The 12,559-nt window shown below is 40.9% G+C and overlaps 1 protein-coding gene across 3 annotated transcripts in view; it reads left to right on the top strand.

Moving 5' to 3' along the window:
- The first annotated feature begins 121 nt into the window (after positions 1-121).
- The window catches only part of mmab (metabolism of cobalamin associated B), a 48,151-nt gene continuing 35,713 nt past the window's right edge, over positions 122-12,559 (top strand). For 2 of the 3 annotated variants that reach the window (XM_059987895.1, XM_059987896.1), the window contains exons 1-4: positions 122-296; positions 2,831-2,883; positions 4,754-4,847; positions 5,702-5,759. In XM_059987895.1, coding sequence (XP_059843878.1) covers positions 202-296; positions 2,831-2,883; positions 4,754-4,847; positions 5,702-5,759 — 300 coding nt within the window. In that variant the 5' untranslated portion in view covers positions 122-201. The remainder of the gene's footprint in view (positions 297-2,830; positions 2,884-4,753; positions 4,848-5,701; positions 5,760-12,559) is intronic. The other variant, XM_059987894.1, reaches the window with a different exon arrangement.

Genomic DNA, 12,559 nt, shown 5'->3' with positions numbered 1-12,559 from the left:
GAGATCCTCTTCCACTCTGCCAGTAGACCGATAGATTCCCGTGTCAATCAAATCATCTCGCACCCGAGCAGAAGGCGAAGAAACCAATGAGAGGGTCTGGTGAGCCGGTCCGATCGGACGCTGACCAATGAGGTTGCGGGCCCCGCCCTGCGTCGCGGGGTCGTGCAGTGACCTGAGTGCGCGTGCTCGAGAGAGGACGGGATGTATTTGGGGTGTGTGCGGTGGGCCGCCTGTGGAAGGGCGGCTTGGACGTGCGCCAGGGTTAGGCGCAACTACTGCAGCATGGACGTGGATAGGTGAGGCCGGGCTCAGTCCAAGGAAGGAGGAGTCTGTTCGCGTCGTACGGTTGGGGGAGTGAGTTCCCTTCCCACTGGACATTAGGGAACCTTCCTGAGGTGTCCGAGGCCATCCCCTGCACATTACAGCTAGTGAAGTAACTTAGTGATACGACCCAGTGGTAGAAACCTCAGCATGTTCCATGCATAGCTGTTTGGTCAACGTTGGCTAGGACGCCACGGTTTGGAAACCCGAAATAAAGACAATTAATGATGTTCATTCTAATACCGAGCTGTAGACGTGAATGGTGTTGTCCCTGGTGTTGTCTGACGAATTGGAGTACCAACATTTTAGTTGTGTCAAATGTACACTCCATGGTTCAAATGTCTTTGACATAGAAGCCATGAGACTGTGTACGTATGGGTAGTCATACCATTGATTAAATGCCTTAACTTTGAAAGTGCACTTTCTCATTCTCTTGATTATTCTAGGTTTTTAAATTTCTGAAATGATCCTGGAATCTGGAGCCTAAATGAAATGTAGCACAACTGAATACAGTCTCTTGCCACAGTTGATATGGATGGATAAAGACTATTTGTAGCATAACTCTGAATAAGCACATAGAGCTCCATCTAGATTGGACCACTTTTGTTTTTGGATGAATATAGCCAATATTTTTTGTTTACTGTAAATTTAAGTGTTTTATTACAAATGTAATTATCATTAAAAAGCAATATGCATGTTACAATCTAAATCAACTGGTCCAAATAAGAATTATGTGCTGAGTTTGTGCTTTATTTACAATTGGACTGTGCTGAATTAATACATATTTGTTATTTTATGCAATATTTCTCAATCTTGTATACTGTAGTATGTTAGGTCCTGTTAGTGTTTTGAAAACATCCAGTTGATATTTATGAATGAATACAGGTTGTAATTACGGTATTTAATTGTCAAAGTATTGCATCGATCTTGTGACTAGTCAGTCTCTTTCCCAGGGCTGAAATGGCTAGCACGAGAGGGCACAGTTTTAAGGTGCTTGGAAGTAGGTACAGAGGAGATGTCGGGTAAGTTTTTTACGCAGAGAGTGGTAAGTGCATGGAATGGGCCGCCAGCGACTATGGTGGAGCTGGATACAATAGGGTCTTTTAAGAGACTCCTGGACAGGTACATGGAGCTCAGAAAAAAACAGAGGGCTATGGGTAAACCTAGGTAATTTCTAAGGTAAGGATATGTTCGGCACAGCTTTGTGGGCTGAAGGGCTTGTATTGTCCTTTAAATTTAAATTGGTCACTTTGGTTACTTCTAAACCAAGGTGATGGGAGTGTAAAATTTGTGGGATGTAACAAAGAAACCCTTGGAGAATTAATAAGGAGAGAGTGTTGGGCAGAATTGTGGAATATTCTTATATAAGATATGGCTAATGGTTTGGTAGAGATGGGACTTGCTCTTGGAGTGTGATTATAATTGAGATGATGCATTTCTGGAAATTGCTGAAAATATTTAAGAAGGTAAGTGGATGGATGTCATTGAAAGGTAAGAGAATGGAATGTGGTTTTGAGATGGAGCATTGGAGCAGATTCAAAAGTCATATTAGCATACTCCAATTTTTTGTACTATGGGGGAACATTGGTGGAAATGTGGCAGTGTTTCGGCAGTGGACAAAAGGTGATAACTGATTGGTAATTTGAGGTGTCACATTTCAGATACTTAGTAATGGTTACAGTAAATGTTGGCAGTAGTCTCATAACCATTGAGCTCGTGGGCACTAAAAAAAATTGAGATTTAAATTCAGTTTTCCCAGAATTATTTTTAATTGGATATAACCAGTTCTTGAATCTGGTTTGTACGTGATGGATGGAGCTTTCCTTCTGGATAAGGTGTGGGAAGAATTTCTAAAATATTGAGTGAAACTGACATTTTGCTGAAGTTTCCTCTTTAGGAAAATGAGAACTGATCTGGCTTCTGTGCTAGGTTTAGTTGGGTGGAGTGAAGGATGGGAATTATATGGGTGAAAAGGAGGGATCATAGATCCAATTTAGTGTTCCTGAGACCACTTTTTTTTGTAATTCATATCAATTGGAGACCCTAGTTGGTGTCATAAGCTAACTGTAAAGCAGCCAAAATAGAATGAATATGAGAGACGAGCTGGTTCGGCTCGCTGCTCTGTGCAGTTTGCTCGACTCTGTGCTGGACTGAGGCCTTCTGTGGATTTCTAAATCAGCTGCAGTGATGCCTAGTGTTGTGAACTTCAGTTCTGAATGCTCTTTGATTTATTGTTTGCTTGATTTGTTTGTTTTTCCTCTCTTGACACATTGGGTGTTCAACAGTCTTTTGTTTTTGATGAGTTCTATTGGGGTTCTTTATTTCATGGCTGCCTGTAAGGAAATGAATCTCACGGTTCTATAATGTATCTGTAGTTTGAAGTTCTAGATGTTGTGATAGAACCTTTCGGTTGATGCACTTCTAACTAAACTTTTGAAATTGCAAATATTTACTGTTTAGGGGCTAATGTTAATGAATTGCTTCACCTATCCTTTGGTTTATTTTGTAGTTCGAACTGTAAAGCAGAGAAACCAAAGATTTACACCAAAACAGGAGACAAAGGTATGTGATGACATATAATCCAAGTGAAGAAGGAATAAAATTACTTCTAGAGAATCCTTTAAATTTGTTCCTTATCCAGCCTTCCCGTACATGGGACAGAAGAATATTCATTAATAATTTTGGTTAAGATTTAGTACTCGTGTTGTACTTGTGCCCCAACTTCCCCACTTGCTGTTGTCAGTGCTACTCAATGCAGGCCAGCAGGGTAGCAAATGAGAGCAATTGAGTCATGGACTTGAGAGACAACTTGTTTAGAAGCTGGTCTTCCTGCTTTGCTGTTGCCGAGATTGGTAATATTAGTATGCACTAGTAGACTTGGAAACTCAGTCAGCTCCACCATGGATATTAAGCTCCATAGTATTTAGGAGCTCTTCAAGGAGTGATGCTTTAAAGGGGCGGCATCCATCAATCAATCACTGAGGATCCTCTTCACTCAGGACGTGCCCTGTACTCATTGCTACCATCAGGGGGGGAGGTACAGGAGCCTGAAGATCCACACTCAGCAACTCAGGAACAGCTTCTTTCCCTCTGGCATCCGATTTTTGAATGGATATTGAACCTATGAACACTACATCACTACATTTTTATTTTTGCACTAATTAGATTTAACTATTTATAAAAAAATGCAAAAAACAGTAAATATTCTGATTCACGTTTTTTGTTATTATACTGTTGTTGCAAAGACGACAAATTTCATGACATACCCTGGTGATATTAAACCTGATTCTGATTCAATGCTTATTGTTTTCAGTTTTCTTCTGCATACAAGTTTTGAATTTTCCTCACATTTAGATAATAGATTCCTCACTATTGGTCCTTTTAGCAAAATGCATTATCGTACATTTCCCAACACTATTCCATCTGCCACATTTTGTGCCCATTCTTCCAATTTGTCTAAGTCCTGCTGCAATTGCATTGTTTCCTCAGCACTACCTACCATTCCACCTGTCTTCGTATCACGTGCAAACTGTGCCACAGAACCATCAATTTATTGACAAATAATGTGAAAAGCAGTGGTCCCAATACTGATCCAAGGAACACCACTAGCCACTGGCAGCCAACCAGAAAAGGTCACCTTTATTACCACTCACTGCCTCCTGCTCGTCAGCTATTCCGCTATCCATTGCCAGTATCTTTCCTGTAATGCCATAGGATTTTATATTAAGCAGCCTTGTGAAGCATCTTATCAATTGCCTTCTGAAAATCATAAGTAAATGATATCCACTGCCTCTCCTTAAGTAGTGGCAGTTATTGCTTGAAAGCTTATTATACTTATTTCCTTCTATCATTAGTTTTAGTTTCATTAGATTTTTTATTCCTACAATACTGTTCATCTTTGCTTGTTTCTTAATAAAGGATCTTCATTTTTAATAAAGTTTGTTATTCAGAGCATGCCATACAGTGAATCCTATGCTTAGTCTCTGAGTGGTTTTGATTTGTTTTCAAGTAACACGATGGCGTAGCGTTTAGCACAACGCTTTACAGTACCAGTGACTCACTGCATGTAAGGAGTTTGCACCTTCTCCCTGTGAACCTGTGTGTTTTCTCGGGATGCTCCGGTTTCCTCCCACAGTCCAAAGACATGAGTAGTGTAAATTGTCCCATGCTTGGGCTACGATTAAGTCAGGATTGCTGGGCAGTGTGGCTCGAAGGGACAGAAGAATCTATTCCACGCTGCATCTCAATAAAAATTTTTAAAAAGATTTAAATTTGTCTTGTACAGCTGTGAAATAAAACAATTGTGAATCCTATTTGCCCTTTGCACAACTTTTTAACATAGTCAATAGCCATGAAGTCAAGTTCTAATGTACCTTAGTAAGTCTGGTGTAGTGGCAGTTATTGGGAACTTATAATTTCTATGTTTTGGAAGGGTTTTCCAGTACATTCACTGGAGAGCGCAGGAGGAAGGATGATGATGTATTTGAAGCTTTGGGCAGTACGGATGAATTGACATCTTCAATCGGGTACGTAATGTTGTATGTTGCCTTTTGTATATTAAAGGTCTGCAAGCATTGCACATTGAAATTACAGAGCAGAACGGCTTGGTCACTGGATTAACATAATGTAAAACAGTGTAACTGTAGCCGCTAAGCAGTGAGAAGGTGTTGGATGGTGGTTGTGAGGAGTACAATCACACTGGATTTACCTCTGCTTGTGTGGGAAATTCTTAATTAAGAAGATATTGGATAAACCAATTGCTCTCCAACCTCCATAGTTAAATCATGTACTGCTTAAACATTAGCTGGTTGAGTTATGTTCTCACCCTTGGATCAAAACTCAAGCAGGAGCTATGAAAGAAAAGGGGAGAAAATGTGGAAGTGCTGTGGAGAAAGTTAAATGTATAAAAGGGGTGAATATTCACTATACTGCATCACCTAAATAGCTTGTTCTGCCACTTTTTGTGTATTGGACAATACTGTAGTCTTGTGCATTGTGGAGAATTCATTGCTGGGGCGTGTTTAGTTACTCTGTTACCAGTTTAAATTGTTTAAAGTGAAAAGTACTGCTTGTTGCATTCAATATAAACACTATAAAACTGGGTCAGCAAACTGATAGTGACTCCATTTTCAGTACTGATTTTATTTATTCCAACTTCAGTTTTTTCTGGCTCTGTCAGTATAACATTTTTTACTTCACTAATAACATTTGGTGTGTGTGCACACCACATTACCACACTGTCAGCTTGGAAACTGGATGAAGACTATCAAGCTTTAACCTCCATTTCAGGGGCAGATGTTGTATGGAAAAGGAACTTGGCTGCTAATATTTACAGTTGTTGTGAAATGTCAGTGTTCATCAGTTTTTGTTTTTCTTTCAGGCTAGCAATGGAGTTCTGCTTGGACCAAGGCCATGAGTTTGTAGAGGAACTTTATAAGGTATAATGAATCAAATAGCAGAGGATGTCTTTTATTTCATTATGCATGTTTATGCTCTTTGAAAAACCTGTCTAATCTTATTGTACTGTGCACAATTTTAGAAAACCACACTTTTTTTAAGGAAGGGGTATATTGGTTTTTCAAATGGACAGAATAATTAGTCTGTAATCGAATTCTTGATTTGCATTACCAGTCTTGTATTTTCTAGATTGCAGAATAAGAGTATTGAACATGTTGAAAGGAATAGATGGGTGAGATGGAGTGATTCTCAAAACTTTGGGCAAATCTAATATGCAAACTTAAAATCGGAATCATTTCATCTGAAATTGGGAAACACGTGAGGTTTGAAGATGTAATGCACACTCACATGAAAATGCAAGGCCCTGGGTTAATTTTTAAATACCATTTTTGAACGATAAATGAAAAAGGATCTAGTGCTTTCCTGGGATGCATGACAAATAAACTTTTCTTGGGCTACCAGCCAGCTATGGGTATTGATTTTAACCAATGTTTCAATGACAAACTTTGCCATCTTCATCAGGGATGATGCCTGGGCATGTCTAGTCTGGTGGTGTTTTTTCTCTCATCATCCATCCTTCTTGATTGGTTAGTCCTCATTCAATCAGGTTTCTGCTGATCCATCTTGTTTACAATTGAATTCCAGTTCTTACTTGAAAGTGAGACCTTCGTCTTTGTTAAAGTTCTTTTCCCCTAGTTTTATTTCAATGGCTTCCTTTACCAAGTGGTTCCAAAAGCTGCTGGCATGACACAGTAGTTTTGTGCCATAGAAATCAATCCTATGGCCATTGGGAATGCAATGTTCTGCTGCCATTGATTTCTCCAGGTAACCCAAGTGAATGCACCTGTGCTTCTTGATGCAGTTTCCACCATGCATCCTGCCTGCATGATATACGCTGCTCCGCATTCACATTCGTCTTGCCAGCTGTCTTGAGTCCTAGTTCCTCTTTAACCCACATGAACAGTGATTTGAGCTTCCTTGTGGGCTTGTGGATGGTATTAATCCAGTATTTCCTCTAGATCCTGGCAATCCTTCCAGAAACTGGAAATGTAGGGAAGGCAGGTGGTAGCAATGGGTTTCTCCTTTTTAGGTTTCCTAATTCTTCTGTCAGCCCTTTTAAGGGCCTGACTGATTTTCTTCACCTTGTAGCCATTCTGTAGGAATGTCATGCGTAACTGTTATATTTCCTCCAGGACTGTCCATGTCCAGAATAGCTTTTGCATGGTTCATCAAAGTGGAAAGAACTGCTCTATATTAAGTGGCGTGATGGTGGCAGTTATTGAGTTATAAGTCTGTGTGAGTGGGTTTCCAATAGCAGCCATGTCCGAGGCTACTGTCTTGTTTCTGTCACAGTGGAATGTCCAGGAATGGGAGGGAACCATTAGAAATGAGCTCCATGAGTGAGTAGAATCAAGTTTCAGATCAAAAAGACTGATTAATAGATGTTAAGGGTTAAATACTAGATGTAAAGTGTTCAATGGCCAATCTTTCCATTGGGAATGGAATCTATCAGTGGAAATCATGTTTTCTAATTTGCTGTGTTAGAGCTCTTTATAAGTTTAATCACAACTTTGCATACTGCAAAACTTAGGTTATATATATTCACTGATGTGCATCAGCTGTATGGATCAAAGTTACAGGTTTGACTTGGCAATGAAGAACTTGAATGACTGATTTCCTTATTGCTATTCATTGGGCAATGGCTGAAAAATGCATACACAAGACTTGGATGAGGACTGAATGAAGCTGTTTACCACAATAGCAAAAGGTTCAAGATGGTCATCCTTTTTGATCTGAGATCCATTATTGTTTTCTGAACTGCTCTGCAATGTCATGTGAATTTACACATGCTTAAAATGTTACTTTCGTACAGTAAAATTCCAGTCCAGTTGTGTGAAAATCTTGATAGTTTAGCTTCCGGTTTGCTCATTGCTTTAAAGTGCAAGCTGGGGGTGGGGTCTGGAGTTTGATTTGGGGTGGGGGAATGGTATGGGGAGGAGATGTGTGGGTTAGGAGCGGGGTTTAAAGCATGGGTTTACAGGCAGAACTTGGGTCCAGAGTACTTGTATGTTCTGGTTTGCTTTGATAGTGAAACTTAACAGCTTGTATTTCCTTCTCCATTTACAAGGGTTGGTTTCCTACTTCCTAAACTTGCTGTATTCACTGTAAAATCCATTAGTGTTCATTACATAAATAAAAGTGAGATGCCAGTACATTGAATATTACTTCAATTAATACCCCAGTAATCTGGAAAACTGCCAGTCTGGTGCCATCAGCCAGATTGGAGTCTTGCAGTAATTAGCTTTGGAAATGTCAGTGAGCTATGTGTTAGAAACATAGAAAACCTACAGAACAATACAGGCCCTTCGGCCCACAAAGTTGTGCCGAACAGATCCCTACCTTAGAAATTACTAGACTTCCCCATAGCCCTCTATTTTTCTAAGCTCCATGTACCTATCCAAAAGTCTCTTAAAAGACCCTATCATATCCGCCTCCACCACCATTGCCTGCAGCCCATTCCACGCACTCACCACTCTGAGTAAATAAACTTACCCTGACATCTCCTCTGTACCTACTCCCCAGCACCTTAAACCTGTGTCCTCTTGTGGCAACTATTTCAGCCCTGGGAAAAGCCTCTGACTATCCACATGATCAATGCCTCTCATCATCTTATACACCTCTATTAGGTCACCTCTCATCTTCTGTCGCTCCAAGGAGAAAAGGCTGAGTTCACTCAACCTGTTTTCATAAGGTATGCTCCCCAATCCAGGCAACATTCTTGTACATCTCCTCTGCACCCTTTCTATGGCTTCCACATCCTTCCTGTAGTGAGGTGACCAGAACTGAGCACAGTACTCCCAAGTGGGGTCTGACCAGGGTCCTATATAGCTGCAACATTACCTCTCGGCTCCTAATTTCAATTCCATGATTAATGAAGGCCAATACGCCATATGCCTTCTTAACCAGAGTCAACCTGTGCAGCTGCTTTGCGTGTCCTATGGACTCGGACCCCAAGATCCCTCTGATCCTCCACACTGCCAGGAGTCTTGCCATTAAGACTATAATCTGCCATCATATTTGACCTACCAAAATGAACTACTTCACACTTACCTCGGTTGAACTCTATCTACCACTTCTCAGCCCAAATTTGCATCCTATCAATGTCCTGCTGTAACCTCTGACAGCCCTCCACACCGTCCACAACACTTCCAACCTCTGTCATCAGCAAACTTACTAACCCATCCCTTCACTTCCTCATCCAGGTCATTTACAAAAAATCAGAAAGAGTAAGGGTCCCAGAACAGATCCCTGAAGCACACCACTGATCACCAACCTCCATGCAGAATATGACCCATCTACAACCACTCTTTGCCTTCTGTGGGCAGCCAGTTCTGGATCCATAAAGTAATGTCCTCTTGGATCCCATGCCGCCTCACTTTCTCAATAAGCCTTGCTTGGGGTACCTTATCAAATGCCTTGCTGAAATTCATATACACTAAATCTACTGCTCTTCCTTCATCAATATGTTTAGTCACATCCTCAAAAAAATTCAATCAGGGTCATAAGGTAAAACCTGCCTTTGACAAAGCCATACTGACTATTCCTAATCATATTATACCTCTCCAAATGTTCATAAATCCTGCCTCTCGGGATCTTCTCCATCAACTTACCAACCGCTGAAGTAAGACTCACGGGCCTATAATTTCCTGGGCTATCTCTAGTCCCTTTCTTGAATAAAGGAACAACATCCGCAACCCTCCAATCCTCTGGAACCTCTCCCGTCCCCGTTGATGATTCAAAGATCATTGCTAGAGGCTCAGCAATCTCCTTCCTCATCTCGCACAGTAGCCTGGGGTACATCTCATCTGGTCCCGGCGACTTATCCAATTTGATGCTTTCCAAAAGCTCCAGCACATCCTCTTTCTTAATATCTACATGCTCAAGCTTTTCAGTCTGTTGCAAGTCAGCACTACAGTCACCAAGATCCTTTTCCATCATGAATACTGAGGTTAAATATTCATTAAGTATCCCTGCTACTTCCTCTGGTTCCATACACACTTTCCCACAGTCACACCTGATAGGTCCTATTCTTTCACATCTTATTCTCTTGCTCCTCACATATTGGATTAGATTCTTCAAACACTATGCATGGCTATAAACCAAAATTTAATTCTTGTCACATGAAGGCATTCCTTAAAATTCCTCTTCAGGTGAGGAAATGATTGGTTTAGGTAGCAGACTCACTGAAAGGTACAGTGCAAAAGTTTGGGGCACCCCTGGTCAAAATTCCTGTAACTGTGAATAGTTAAGTGAGTAGAAGATGAACTGATTTCCAAAAGTCACAAAGTTAAAGATGAAACATTCTTTTCAACATTTTAAGCAAGATTAGTATTTTTGTTTTGTACAATTTCAGAGTGGGGGGGGGGAAAAGGAAAGGAGCACCATGCAAAAGTTTGGGCACCCCAAGAGATTTGAGCTCTCAGATAACTTTTACCAAGGTCTCAGACCTTAATTAGCTTGTTAGGGCTATGGCTTGTTCACAGTCATCGTCAGGAAAGGCCAGGTGATGCAGATTTCAAAGCTTTATAAATACCCTGACTCCTCAATGGGCTCCTTGAAGCAGCTGCCTAGCACTCTGAAAGTTAAATGATCCTCACAAAGCAGGAGAAGGCTATAAGAAGATAGTAAAGCATTTTTAGGTAGCCATTTCCTCAGTTCGTAATGTCATTAAGAAACGGCAGTTAACAGGAACTGTGGAGGTCAAGTCGTAGGATTGCTGGAAAGGCAAATCAAACCCCCGTTTGAATGCAAAAGACCTTCAGGAAGATTTAGCAGACTCTGGAGTGGTGGTGAACTGTTCTACTGTGCAGTGACTCCTGCACAAATATGACCTTCATGGAAGAGTCATCAGAAGAAAACCTTTCCTGTGTTCTCACCACAAAATTCAGCATCAGAAGTTTGTGAAGGAACATCTAAACAAGCCTGATACATTTTGGAAACAAGTCCTGTGGACTGATGAATTTACAATAGAACTTTTTGGCTGCAATGAGCAAAGATATGTTTGGAGAAAAAAGGGTGCAGAATTTCATGAAAAGAACACCTCTCTAACTGTTGAGCACAGGGGGGGGATCGATCATGCTTTGGGCTTGTGTTGCAGCCAGTGGCACTAGGAACATTTCACCTGTAGGGAAAGAATGAATTCAATTAAATACTAGCAAATTCTGGAAGCAAACATCATACCATCCATTTATTTAAAAAAAAATGCTGAAGATGAAAAGAGGATGGCTTCTACAACAGGATAATGATCCTAAACACCTCAAAATCCACAATGGACTACCTCGAGGCACAAGCTGTAGGTTTTGCCATGGCCCACATGGTCGCCTGACCTAAGCATCATCAAAATCTGTGGATAGATCTCAAAAGAGCTATGCATGCAAGCGGGCCCAAGAATCTCACAGAACTAGAAGCCTTTTGCAAGTAAGAATGTGCAAAAATCCCCAAAACAAGAATTGGAAGACTCTTAGCTGGCTACAGAAAGCTTTTACAAGCTCTGATACTTGCCAAAGGGGGTATTACTAAGTACTGACCATGCAGGGTGCCCAAACTTATACTTCAGGCCCTTTTCCTTTTTTATTATTTTGAAACTGTAAAAGATGGAAATAAAGTAATCTTGCTTAAAATATTAAAGAAATGTCATCTTTAACTTTATGCCTTTTGGAAATCAGGTCATCTTTTACTTGCTTAGCTATTCACAGTAACAGAAATTTTGACCAGGGGTGCCCAAACTTTTGCATGCCACTCTACCTGGAATTTAGGGAGTCAGACAGAACTTGCAAGTGGATGAAAGAAAAGTAAGATGCCTCAACTCGTTTGTCAGTTTTAATTAATCTGCAGATGAGACGATTTGAAATGGAATTTGAGAGTGTTTTGAAAAAAATGCCAAAAACGTGTTCAGCTCTTGAATGTAATGAAGTGTGGCATTTTAAATCTTATTTATACTGAATGAAATTGATGTATCTGTAACTAGTATTATTTGCTGGGTGGTGGGGTGGAGATGTATCGCTACCAAAGAAGGTGTAAGGAGCTCCTTCTCTCCACTAACCCATTGGCAGGCCACCCTTAGGCAAGGTGTAGCACATGCTTAGCCCTTAAGGGTTACATGAAGCCATGGGAGAGGTCAATAGACAATAGGTGCAGAAGTAGACCATTCGGCCCCTCGAGTCTGCACCGCCATTCTGAGATCATGGCTGATCATTCACTATCAATACCCAGTCCCTGCCTTGTCCCCATATCCCTTGATTCCCCTATCCATCAGATATCTATCTAGCTCCTTCTTGAAAACATCCAGAGAATTGGCCTCCACCGTCTTTCGAGGCAGTGCATTCCACACCTCCACAACTCTCTGGGAGAAGAAGTTTTTCCTCAACTCTGTTTTAAATAACTGACCTCTTATTCTCAATCCATGCCTTCTGGTACTGGACTCTCCCAACATCTGGAACATATTTCCTGCTTCAATCCTATCAAATCCTTTAATTATCTTAAATGTTTCAATCAGATCCCCTCTCAATCTCCTGAATTCCAGTGTGTACAAGCCCAATCTCTCTGTGTAAGACAGCCTTGCCATCCCAGGAATCAACCTACTGAATCTACGCTGCACTTCCTCAATTGCCAGAATGTCCTTCCTTAAACCTGGACACCAAAACTGTACACAATATTCCAGGTGTGGTCTCACCAGGGCCCTGTACAAATGCAAAAGGACATCCTTGCTCTTGTACTCAAA

The sequence above is a fragment of the Hypanus sabinus genome, chromosome 13, assembly GCF_030144855.1.
Source record: "Hypanus sabinus isolate sHypSab1 chromosome 13, sHypSab1.hap1, whole genome shotgun sequence".
In the NCBI taxonomy this organism is placed as follows: Eukaryota; Metazoa; Chordata; class Chondrichthyes; order Myliobatiformes; family Dasyatidae; genus Hypanus; species Hypanus sabinus.
This window is presented reverse-complemented; position numbering and strand designations above follow the sequence as displayed.